Here is a 13,508-nt window from a genome sequence, read left to right on the forward strand (position 1 = left end):
CGTGGCCAAAATATTTGAAATTCAAAGCTTATGTAAAATAGTAAGAGCTATAATCCAAAAGGTCCAAAAAGTATAGCCAAATCAGTGAAAGGAATCAGAGCTTTGCATGAGGGAGATACATTCCTTAATTTATAATAATTTCTAACATATTGTAACAGCAACTTTTAATTACACAAAACATCCGTATTTTCATGCCAGTACCAAAGTACTGGCTACTGGGCTGGTGAAACCCTCGGGGACTAACAGTCCACCAGCAAAGACATCGACCCAGTGGTAGTAATAACATTAACGGTTCAAATTTTCCTGCATCAGATGCGCATTTCGACAATAAATGTCTCTTCAGTGATGCTCGTGGCCAAAATATTTAAAATTCAAAGCTTTTATTAAATATGAAGAGCTATAATCCAAAAGTTCCAAAAAGTATAGCCAAATCCGTGAAAGGAATCAGAGCTTAGCATGAGGGAGATACATTCCTTAATTTATAATAATTTCTAATTTTTTGTAACAGCAAATTTCAATTACACAAAGAATCTGTATTTTCATGCCAGTACGGAAGTACTGGCTTCTATGCTGGCGATACCCTCGGGGACTAACAGTCCACCAGCAGAGGCATCGACCCAGTGGTAGTAATATCATTAACGGTACCAAATTTCCTGCACCAGATGCGCATTTCGACAATAAATGTCTCTTCAGTGATGCTCGTGGCCAAAATATTTTGAATCAAAAGCTTATAAATATCAAATCTAAAACATACTTTATAGCTTGTTGTTCGGTGTGAGCCAAGGCTCCGTGTTGAAGGCCTTACATTGACCTATAATGGAATACTTTTTTAAATTGTTATTTGGATGGAGAGTTGTCTCATTGGCACTCACACCACATCTTCCTATATATAAAGTTGTTAATTTCTGTTTCCTTATCTAATAGAGATCTCTCTCATTGTCAATCATATCACATCTTCTTTTTTATATTTTAATTACACAAACATACAAGATTTGTAATTTCTGAGATAAATGATGCCAAAGTCTTTTATTCGGCATTTGCGTTCAAATGTAACATCTTTAAATACTGTCCTGACTAAAAATAAATTCGACCTGACTAAATATAAATCAGCTATCTACTATAAAAAAAAATCAATTATCAAAATGTTTAACTCTCCAGAAAGAGGAAGGCGAAAGGGTACCAGAGGGACAGTCAAACTCATAGAATTAAAATAAACTGACAACGTCATGGCTTAAAAAAGTCAAAACAGACAAATAAGTGTACGCATTACACAAAATAGAAAACTAAAGAGTGAGCAACACGAACACCACCACGAACTGGCTGTAATATCATGTGCTCCAGATCGGAATATATATCCTTCTCAACTAATGTTTATGTTAGTTCAAATCTTGTAATAAGTCTTATTTTGTAGGTTACAATCTCACATATGCACTTCATATACACTATTTGTTTTCTACAAGCTGTAACATATAAACTGTATTTAGATTTCAGTCCTTTGAATATAACCGTTTTAAAGACAACAGGCACCAATGTCAGCATTCAATGGACTCAGGCCCCAAGCTGTTACGAAAGGGCAGGAATATCGATTATTTTGTATAGACCAGATAATTCGACAAAGGTTTTCAAAGTTCACAAAGAGGCAACTACCTTTGATCTTACAGGCTTATCAGCAACAACATCATACTGGCTTACAATGACAACCAATTATGGAAATGATACTTACTATGTCAGCAGTTCTGTTCCGACAAAATTTTATTTTTCTACTACAGAAGGTATTTTGCATTTTATTATACATGTATTCAAATCGTAGGTATAATATGAATTGAGCATGCAATTAAATTTATAAACAAACTTTTACCAAACAAGTCCTCACCAATCCCCAAAAAAACAAAGAAAAAAAACCTTTGAAGCAAAGGCGCGCCAGGCTCGAATTCTACGAAGTCTGATTGAACGAATTAGTTATCTGATTTAATTAGATTTTGTCGTTAGAAATAAGTCTAGAAAGTGAATGTAGCACGCTACGACATGAATTAATACAGGAGCTAAGTGGTTCAGCCTTACAGTTGGCTGTAATCTTATAACTTTGCATAAGTATGTTTATACGAATCTTTGACATTTTCATATAAATTTTAAAGACTTTCATATCAGAGGAAAGGCGAAAGAAACAAATTGAAATTTCAAACTTATAAGTCGAAAATAGACTGCCAACACTAGTAGACAACCAATAATACAATCTTCCGTATTTTAGGTTATATTTTATAGCACAAAAAAACCGAAGACTGTGAAACTAACCAAACCAAAAACAGGGAGTTATCAGGAACTCGTCATGTTGCTGCTGCTAGTACAAACCCGGTTATAAGTCCAATTCGGTAGATCATATTCGGAATAAGGGGCAACATTTTAGTTACGACACCAGGCACATATTTGCTATCATATGTGAAACGGATAGTCAACTACGGTCAACGAACTCATGACGGCATTTGATCATTTCATCTTCACCACTTTGAATACTGGGTTTAGAAGCTTCCTCGTGAACAGCTGCCATCTATCCAGGAAATCATCATCGAAAATACAAGCCCTTGACTATCGCATCAAATGGGAGATGTATACTTCATATGCAGGCGCTGCTGACAAATTGCTGCATATAAATGGAAAATACACAATTAAGAAGCTAGTAGGCATCCTATACTTTCGGTTTTTCTATTTAGAACCTTTTTATACAAATTAAAGTATTTATATATTGTATGGACACCAGCTGTTACTGTCGATTGATTGTTTGCTGTTTGCTGTTGTGTATCATGAAGAATATGTTTGGTACATGAAAAGGAAAACTTAAATATAAAACAGTTACAACGACTACACAGTTGACCAACACACAAAAAATTCGCAATAAAACCCCAAAAGAATTAAAATATACGAACAACACGCGTTATAATAATCTGGCTTGATGGAAGCACACAATGTTTATACTGACCAGTATGGACACATCTTCTTGTATTCAAATCTAGGAATTTTTAATGTCTTGATATTACTAGTTGGTCAATACTTTTTTTTAACTTTCCAAATGTTTGGTTTCAGTTTTGCTAATTCAGGTTCAAATGAATAAAAGTAAACCAACTACACATGTCATGATCACGGATTTTAAATTAAAACTGGAATACACAAAGTGAATTATAAAATTCGTAGATAAATATAACTGATTAACACACACAAATATAATAGCTTGATAATATTACTTTCACTGCAAAATTATGTCACTCTTATGTTATATATATATGTTATATTTGTTATTCTCGTGGGATTTTGTCTATGTGTGTTACATTTTAGTGTTATGTCGTTGTTCTCCTCTTATATTTAATGCGTTTCCCTCGGTTTTAGTTTGTTACCCCGATTTTGTTTTTTGTCCATGGATTTATTAGTTTTGAACAGCGGTATACTACTGTTGCCTTTATTTATGATGACAAACGAATAAATAATGGACAAGCAATTCCTGTTACCGGTCTTCTATTTACTATTTACAGTTGATAAGTCATTTAAATATCAAATTCGCATCACAAATGGCTCTTAGATCATGATTACTATCATATGCAGTAATGTTCAAATAGATTTGCAAGAACATTTGCCAGCCTTTCGAATATTTCTTTCATGCCATACCCTTTAGTGATAAACTGATCATAGATAGGATAAACAGATTACAAATTTTACGAATTAGTTGTTGGTAGAATAATTTCTAGTATACTATTTGTTGTTACTTTTTCGTTTCATTGGGCCATACGTGTATCGTGCTAACTCAATCCCGATACCATTTTCAATATTTAATAATTACATTAGATGTACATGTATGTTTCAAAATAATACGTTATTCTGATTGGCTAAATTCAATCTCGCGTTATTCCTTAATCAACTTCGCTTCATGTTGACACGTGCTTCAAGAATAAAGTGCACAGGTAAATAAAAAAAACTTGATAGTTTTTCATGATTATAGCGAAATAAATGCAATTATAAGTATTGGATGTTTCTTTTACTAATTTCATAGGGTTGTAAAAGCGTTGACCGTGCGCACATTTTAAGAATGAAGCGCTTCCGTGCTTCATACAAAATGAACCTCGGTCAACTCTTTTTCACCCCAATGAATTTACAAAAAGAAGCATTCAATTCTTAAATAAATCTTTCATTAATGTATCTTGACTTAACAAAACAGTATCAGTTCACTTCATTCCTTTCCTTTTCCTGTTGCATTATATAAATGAACCAAAGGCAAAGACATTTAGAGAAAAACACCTTGTTTGAATAGTCAATCTCGACAACATGTTCAAAATACTAACTTTCTTGTTAATAAATGCTTTTATGTCATTCAAATTTCTTGCATTTTAGATGTTAGTGGTGGAGTTGATGGATTAGCTTCAGGTAATCTTACATTTAGTTTTAACTACATATTTTAAAACTTTAAAAACCATAACACAAATATTCTAAACAAATACAACAGTTATTTTTACCAAGTCAGAAATATGACAGATGTTATCAGTTCGTTTGATGTGTTTGAGCTTTTGATTTTGCCATTTGATTAGGGACTTTCACTCTTGTATTATTCCTCGGAGTTCGGTATTTTTGTAATTTTTCTTTTTATTGACATGTGATATTGTTTACTGAAAAACAACCGTACACGAATTAATATGGTGTAGCACATTTGCTTTACTACAGTTTCTATGTACAGGTTTCCAAAAATTGTCCACTTTAAAAAAAAATACCATGAAATTTTATAATTATTGACGTTGTCCTCGTATGTTTATTTAAAATGTTCAATTTGTTTTTCATCAGTTCATTTATGCAATGATATCATTTTCTTTTCCAAAATCATAGTTATTAGACATTATAAAGTTTCAACGAGACGGACGACAATTCAAATACACTTCGCAGCACCCTTTCAGATACTCGTCACTGCACAATTTTAGATTTACTTTTCTGCACACATGAATGCGTCAGTTACAATAAAATTATGATTGCTAGTACTCAGGGAAATAAATTTACGGCTTATACATATGTATTTGTATTAAATTATGTTCTGCTTAACGGTCCAACATAGCGGACGTTTAAAAGCATAACAATATTTACATGTATGTTAATTTTGATTTGTGAAAGAAGTCTAATGTACAGATTTCTGATAAAATTGCATTCAGTAAAAGATATATGGATCAATATATATGATAGTTTTGTCGTCAAGATGCTGGTAGACTGTGTTTTACGGTATTTTTTGCTTCTCAACATTCATTCATTCATTCATTCATTCATTCAGTTGTTTATTTTCCCTATCAAGAGATGCAATAAACAATTTATGTTAACGGATTAAATTACAAAAGTTTACAAAACAGACAACACAATACAATAGTCACTGTAATATTTACAAAAACTGCTAGTATATAATAGTAATGTACCAAAAGAACATTTTAAGAAAATTGCTCTCATTAGCGATAGTTCATGTACTGGCACGCTACTGTATCACTATCTCGTTACTCTGCTATACTCAGCAACACAGAGTGCAACGTGTACGTGGCGCAATTTTAAAAGAAAACTGTCAGTGTCAATATTGACTGTTGTTACGGGCTTGCCCAAAAGAATGCAGTATAACTGTTCATCCATTGTCAACGTCGTATGAATACAGTTCATCAAATAATTGTAAAGGAAAACTTTCAATAATGAAATAATGAAAAATCCGGATGAAATTCAAGTATAAAAGAGGGACGAAAGATACCAGAAGGACAGTCAAACTCATAAATCGAAAATAAACTGACAACGCCATTGCTGAAAATGAAAAGGACAAACAGACAAACAATAGTACACACGACACAACATAGAAAACTAAAGAATAAACAACACGAACCCTACAAAAAACTAGGAGTGATCTCAGGTGCTCCGGAAGAGTAAGCCAATGCTGCTCCACATGTGGCACCCGTCGTGTTGCTTATGAGATATCAAATCCGGTAAACAGTCTAATTCGGTAGGTCACATTTATGAAAGAGAAGGGGATTGTAGTTACGACGTAAGGAACATATCCGATATCATTTGTTAAACGGTTATTCCATAACGGTCAACCAACTCGTGGTGGCGTCCGTAAAATTTACGAAGAGATGATTTCAACTTCACCATTTTGAACTCTTGATTTAATAGCTTCCTTTGAGCAACAACCCTCTATCAAGAAAATCATAATAGAAAATGCAAGCACGGGAATATCGTATCAATTGGGATATATATACACCGTATGCAGGTGCTGCTGGAATGTTGCTACTTAGAAATGGAAAGTTCACAATTGCAAAGCTGAAATCATCTCTGTTGTCGTAAAGTTTTGTTTTCAATCGACCCTCATTGTCAATTTGTAGATGTAAGTCAAGATATGAGGCCGACTTAACTGTATCTGTTGTATCCTTTATCTCTAGTACAATGGGATAGATGCGTTCGACATAGTCACCAAATTTTGAATTATTTAGTGAAAGAACATCATCTATATAGCGGAAAGTAGAGTTAACGGATATTGCGAACTTCTTATCTTTCTTCCTAAGAAGTTCCTGTATGAAGTCAGCCTCATAATAATAAAGAAACAAGTCGTCAAGAAGAGGGGTACAATTCGTTCTGGTGAAAAACACGTCCTCCGAACGTAACAAATGTGTTGTCAATCAAGAAATCAAGCAACTTGTCAGTTTCAGAGAATTTTTTGTTTAAATCAGAGTGATCTTTTACAAAGTAGAATTTATCCCTTCCTAAGACAAGATACTTGTATCTTCGTTGGCCATTCTTTTTTTATGAAACAAAGCAATACCAACTCTTTCAATTTGTCTTTTAGTTTGGAATGTGGAATACTTGTATAAAGTGTAGAAAAGTCAAATGTTTTAATACTATTACAAGATGATAGAGAGTTGAATTTTATGTACTCTAAAAGAAATCTTTGGAATTTTTAAGTATCCATATCTGATTCACGCCACCTCTTTGATTGCTGATAAAATAGATGTTAATAATTTAGAAAGAGGTTTCTTGGAGCTCTTTGAAGACCCAGCAAATGTCTACTTTTGTACTTTTGATAACTATTTACACCACTTGGTCGATGCCACTGCTGGTGGACGTTTCGTCCCGGGGGGTATCACCAGCCCAGTAGTCAGCACCTCGGTGTTGACATGAATATCAATTATGTGGTCAATTTTATAAATTTCCTTTTTACAAAACCTTTGATTTTTTTTCCAAAACTACGGATTTTCTTGTCCCAGGAATAGATTACATTTACCTTAGCCGTACTTGATCACAACCATTTAGAATTTTGAATCCTCAATGCTCTTCAACTTTGTACTTGTTTGGCTTTATAACTATTTTGATATGAGCGTCACTAATGCGTCTTATGTAGACGAAAGGCGCGTCTGGCGTACTGAATTATAATTCTGGTACTTTTGATAACTGTTTACATGTACTTTGTTTTCATTAAGTAGTTTTGAATTTCAAATGACACAATTATCTATTGTAAGGCTTCCTTACCATACTGATTGCTGTCACAGATGTGATAGTCTTTCTTGGCAGATTATAGCTACAACCCAATAAGCAGCAAGTAAATGCAGGTATTAGCAAAATTAGAAATACCAAAATAGTACATGCAACACATGAGTTATTTAATACAATTGATTGTAAATTGAAATCATCAGGTTCGCAAGTGACAAAAGTCATATACGTTTCATCGTTACACCAGAAGACCAAAAATATGATAACAGAGGCGAGGGATGACTAAGGGAGGTTTAAACTCATAAGTCAAAAACAAACGGACAAGATCATTGCGAAAAAATAAAAAAAACGATGAAACAACGATCAACTATACACAAAAAACAATTAAGAAATTATTAACTGAACACAAACCCACAATCAAAGATGTGGTAGCTATCATCATACATGATCTGAATTAAGTGTTTTGTGTGCTATTGGTTCTCATTAAGGACTTAAATTCTGCCAAAGGTGTTGTCTGTACTTTGTACTTGCATTTTGATAAAATCCTTTTGGATATTTTAATGTCGTCTACGTATTATATAGTTTTTTAATCCCTGTGTAGCAAGACTTGAAATTGATTATTATTTTAACACGTACAATCGCACAAATTGCTCCTTTTAAGATCATTTCAAATAATTTGATATTTAAGCGTTTTGTTTATTATCGAAATTTTCTTATAGAACATACTAATAATACCAAACAAAGAATATCAACAAATTATTACATATTAAGACATTCTGTGCACGCATGTTTCAAAGTATGATCAATTATTACCTATTTTTGAGTATATTCAATATATTTCATCCGATTGAGTCAGTAATATCGCTGTTTATCAATTTATAAGTTTTATAACGTGTCAAATATACGTGTCCCTTGTCAGTCCAATAAAATTGAGAATGGAAATGGGGAATGTGTCGAATATACTTGTTCCTTGTCGGTTCAATAAAGCATAGAATGGAAATGGGGAATGTGTCAAAGAGACAACAACCCGACCAAAGAGTTTTAGATATCGGAAAACCAAATAGTGTATACTAATAAAATGTTTGATAAATCAATCTATAAATAGGTTCTACAAAATCAAGCTGACGTTTTGGTAATATGTATATCGTGAGAGAGCTGGATTTTCTCAGATCAAGGAAGAGTCTAATATTCTATCTATAGAAGGGCTTGGTGATGACTATTTTACAGATAATGATATTGATATTGTGTGGCTTTGCTGAGAATGCTGTATAAAGCTTAAATCCAACCTTAAAGTTGAAACAAAGAAGATAAGAAATGACATGGATTAACAAAATCTGAATGGTTTAATATAATTTATTCAATCTTAATATTGTTTTTGCCAAGTGAAAGTTCATTATCAAAACTATGGGTTTGCTTTTTTTCATTTTGATAATGCTCTATAGTATCATTTTGTTATGTAGCTTTTATGACTTTCTGTTTTCTGTTAGTGAAAAAAAGCAAATGAATAAAGTATTGTATTGCTTGAAATAAAATTGCTCAAATAAAAATGATATTTTGTTGAACAGTTCATCTCAGTGAAGACACATGAATCAAATTGTGCTAATAATTTTTTGTGTGATCGTGCCATATAGTATCGTTTATGTCAGTCTTTTCAACAATGAAACAGATGTACGGATGTTGTTCGATGTGTTTACAGATATTGATCAGATGTTTTGAATATTGATGTGTAATGATAAGTTAACCAATTACATTTCACAGCAATATTCGATTGACCTTCAGTTGAAAACTGCATAAGGACTAAGATAGAAGAGTTTTATAATCTCCTTACTGGCGATTACAAGTTTGAACCATCGGTTTGCAACAGTTGAAGGTGTTTATTTATAAACGATACGAATGGATTGGTTGTAAATAGTGACTTGAAAAGTCATCAACATTCCTGTAACATTTTATCAAAGATAGACTCGTCAGCTATACTCGTGTCCAAAGGAATGGTTTTCTGGAAATCTGTAACTTTGGGTAGAACACACTTGATTCGAATTATTTCAATAACTCATCAATAGTATACGGATCGAAAATCAATCGTTTGTCAATGCCAGTTTAGTAGCGCTTAATACTTGGTTGGTTTAATATATTCTCAGATTAGAAATGTTTTAAATAGAAACATGAACCCGATAGCTGTAAAGATAAAAAATAAATAAATGTAGGGGTGTGTCAGTCAAAGGACTAAAGTATCGTAAGCTTCAGTGCATTCACATTTCACTCAACCCTACTGTACAATGTCAGGAATATGACAGTTGTTCTTTTGATTATAACGGTCTTTATCAATTTCCCCTTTTTGAATTACTTTGTGCCGTAGTTATTTTTATTGTGTCTTTTTACAATACAGATTAATTTATTTGATGCCATAACATGGAACTACTCAGACCGTATAGTCCGCTTTAAAAAGCCCTGACATGACAGATTTTGTTTCACTAGTAAGTAAGCAACACATATCTTGTTTGAAGGAACAACACTTTCATAAAAAAAAACATTAATGAGACGAGCATAACCAAGATGCCTGATTGTTTGTTCGGTTTCAAACCAGTCCTGGGATTTTGAGACTGAACTCGGGTAGAAATGACATACCCCAATAACCACACACTCACGTCATTAAATGCATTCCATTATCAAATCAAAAGGACATACAAACTCATAAGTAGAAACAGAACTGACAATGTACACAATGTACGTCATGGCAATAAAATCACAAAAGATCAACCAAAACAGCATACAAAATACAAATAAATAAAAAGAACGAAAAACTGAGCTACAAGAACCCCCGCCCCCCCCCCAAACAACCAACAAAAAAAACCAACAACACCAAAAACCGGTGTTGATCACAGAGAAGGATAAGCAAATGCTGCTCCAAATCTGGCAAGTCTAGTTCGGTAGGTCACATTTGAGAGTACTGGATGGTGGTAGCGACGAACTGAACATATCCGTCTTCATTTGTGAAATCGATATATCATAGCGGTCAACAAACTCGTTATTGCTTCGTACGGTTCACACAGGGGTGTCTAGAACATCAATACTTTAAACTCTTGGTTTAATAGCTGCCTTGGGAGCAGCAACCCTTCTGTCAAGAAAATCTGAATAAGAAACGCCAGCCTTGAAGTATTGTATCATCGGGGAGATATATACCGTACAGGTATATGCAGGATGGACTGTTGCTACATATGTTTCGAAAGTAAAATTGAGAATGGAAATGGGGAATGTGTCAAAGAGACAACAACCCGATCATAGAGCAGACTGTTAACAGCAGAAGGTCACCAACAGGTCTTCAATGCAGCGAGAAATTCCCGCACCCGGAGGCGTCCTTCAGCTGGCCCCTTAACAAATATATATACTAGTTCAGTAATAATGAACGCCATACTAAACTCCAAATTGTACACAAGGAACTAAAATTGAAAAAATACAAGACTAACAAAGGCCAGAGGCTCTTGACTTACGACAGGCGCAAAATTGCGGCGGGGTTAAACATGTTCATGAGATCTCAACCCTCCCCCTATTCCTCTAGCCAATGCAGAAAAGTAAACGCATACAATACGCACATTAAAATTCAGTTCAAGAGAAGTCCGAGTATGATGTCAGAAGATGTAACCAAAGAAAATTAACAAAATGACAATAATACATACATAACATCAGAAAGTGCACAATTATATAACATTTATGATGATAATTTGTACAATAATAGGTACCGTAAACCTGGACTAATGGAGTTTCTAGGAAGACCCTTTCTCTTGAAATTTAGAATGATTTTTTCTAGGGAATTATTTGAAAATGCCTCTTAATGTGAATTGAATGTTGCTATAGCTATTATAAGAGTAAAACAAAAATACCTAGCTCAAAGGCAGAAACACACACAGTAAAACTCAGCTTAAAATATAACCGAATCATATGTCAGAATATGTAACAAAAGAAACTAAGCAAAATGACAATGATACATAAAATAGCAGGACAACTAGCAGTTACTGACATGCTAGCCCGAAACTTCAGTTTAACTGATTGAAAAAGTCTTCATCATAAAAAAATCAAGCACCATCCCTCTCGTTTAGAGTTTTTTCACACCATCATAAATTAATTGAGACGAATATAACCCTCGTCATGCCGACAACTGGTTTTAAAATAAATGCAAAATTGAGAATGGAAATGGGGAATTTGTCAAAGAGACAACAACCCTACCAAAGAGCAGATAACAGCCGTCCGTGTTTATTTCCGATTGCTAAGAACCTATGAGTGAATCAATATTAATACCAAAATATGCCATCTTTAATGATATGACAACAATACCGTTACTATATTCATAGTAAATAATGTGTTATGACGCTGCATAAATCGGGCACAAAAATAAAAAGTTTATAAAGAGCTGATCTAATGCATCTTTTATATAGGTATAATCCTTGAATTCATGAATGTTATCTGACTTCAGGTATACCCCGATCCTTGATTTCAGGGATAACAGACTTTACATTGACTCTTTAGTGCTTCTATCGTCGACCTCTGTATAATAACGGTATCCATTTCTATAAAAAGTTTATCGACAACGTTGAGGCACCCATTCGCATGCAGTCAAGATCCTAGCCACAAAATTCTTTAAATCGTAAAAATAAAAGAAATTGTAGTGATGACACACTATCAATTTAGCTATTGAAAACCGACAAATTTACACACAATGCATCATTCAATGCCAGTAGTATTTCAACAAAATATAAATTAGCAACCAAGCAGAGTTATATATACTCTGAGGCCTTTAGTAAACTTAATACTACGACGTTTATGAGATGCAAACAAATCTTAAATCGTGCACCTATATAAAACCTTTAAATCTCATAGAATCAGATCTAGATGTACATAAATTTTTCAAATATACCTATTCTGCTTCAAGTTTTTTCAACTGTTTTTTTATAGTTTGTTCTTATGTTGTCACGGCTCGGTTACAGCCCTGTCCACGCCATGAATATGGGAATATTGAGCGCTCTATAATGCTCAACCCCGTAACCTGCTGTATATGCCTGTCCCAAGTAAGTAGCTTGTAGTGCAGTGGTTGTCGTCGGTTCATGTTTGTCATATTTGTTTTTCTTAATTTGTTTTGTTATAAATTTGGCCATTAGTTTACTAAATAAACGTGTTTCAAATAACCGACTTTTGCCTCCGGTTTATTAAATTTTCCGTCATATTACCTTTGACATTCTGGTACTCAGTCAGGTTAAAGCAACTTAAAGAAATAATAGTAAACATATGATGATATGTGCAATTGATGGTTATACTGTTACATAACGTTTCCAACAATGGTACTAGAGCCAATTTTTTTTGGACAAATATAAGGGAATCAATACCAGCCAAGTTATTAATTTTATTTTGACCTACCTCCAAAAATTAAAGTGATAACTTTTGCACTCAGCGGAATCGCAAACTTGTCCTGGAGACTTAGTCAAAATGAAAACTATTTGTTTTTATGTTTAATCAAAATAAAAGTGTTCTTCATGTACGTTCTAAACGACATTGTCAGATGGGATAAAAATGTTTAGCAATAAGTAAAGGAGTATCCGAATAAAATGATTTTTTTTAAATTAAAAATAGATGCTAAATGTTTTTTTGCTAATGTAATTTCCTGAAATATGTTCTTTTAATATGTTTGACACAATATTACCAATTTCGAATTATGAATAACAAAAGACTGTGGTGTCGGGACGTAGAAGCAGGGGTTTTCAGAAACCCCGCTCGTCACACCCTGTGTTCAAATTTATAGCTAAAACTTGTGTCAGAAATATAGACTATGAAGTATAACAATAGTACTTGGGTGCACTTTGTTTGAAAGCGTGAGTAAATGACATGACGCAACACCTACTTAGAAAATGTATTTCATATATTCTTCACAATTATGAATCATCATAACTTTTTTTCTGTAACTGCAAGTGCATTTTGTATATGTGTTGGTCCTTGATAGAAACTTCCCCTTTTCAAGGGGTTCTATTGTTAATAAGTATAAGCTT

At 33.5% G+C, this 13,508-nt stretch overlaps 1 protein-coding gene across 1 annotated transcript in view; it reads left to right on the forward strand.

The window, feature by feature from the left end:
- Positions 1 to 9,023, forward strand: part of LOC139512564 (uncharacterized) — a 53,234-nt gene extending 44,211 nt beyond the window's left edge. The window contains exons 14-17 of the mRNA XM_071300279.1: positions 1,485 to 1,772; positions 4,375 to 4,407; positions 7,506 to 7,595; positions 8,582 to 9,023. Coding sequence (XP_071156380.1) covers positions 1,485 to 1,772; positions 4,375 to 4,407; positions 7,506 to 7,564 — 380 coding nt within the window. The 3' untranslated portion in view covers positions 7,565 to 7,595; positions 8,582 to 9,023. The remainder of the gene's footprint in view (positions 1 to 1,484; positions 1,773 to 4,374; positions 4,408 to 7,505; positions 7,596 to 8,581) is intronic.
- Positions 9,024 to 13,508: the final 4,485 nt, after the last annotated feature.

The sequence above is a fragment of the Mytilus edulis genome, chromosome 2, assembly GCF_963676685.1.
Source record: "Mytilus edulis chromosome 2, xbMytEdul2.2, whole genome shotgun sequence".
Classification (NCBI taxonomy): domain Eukaryota; kingdom Metazoa; phylum Mollusca; class Bivalvia; order Mytilida; family Mytilidae; genus Mytilus; species Mytilus edulis.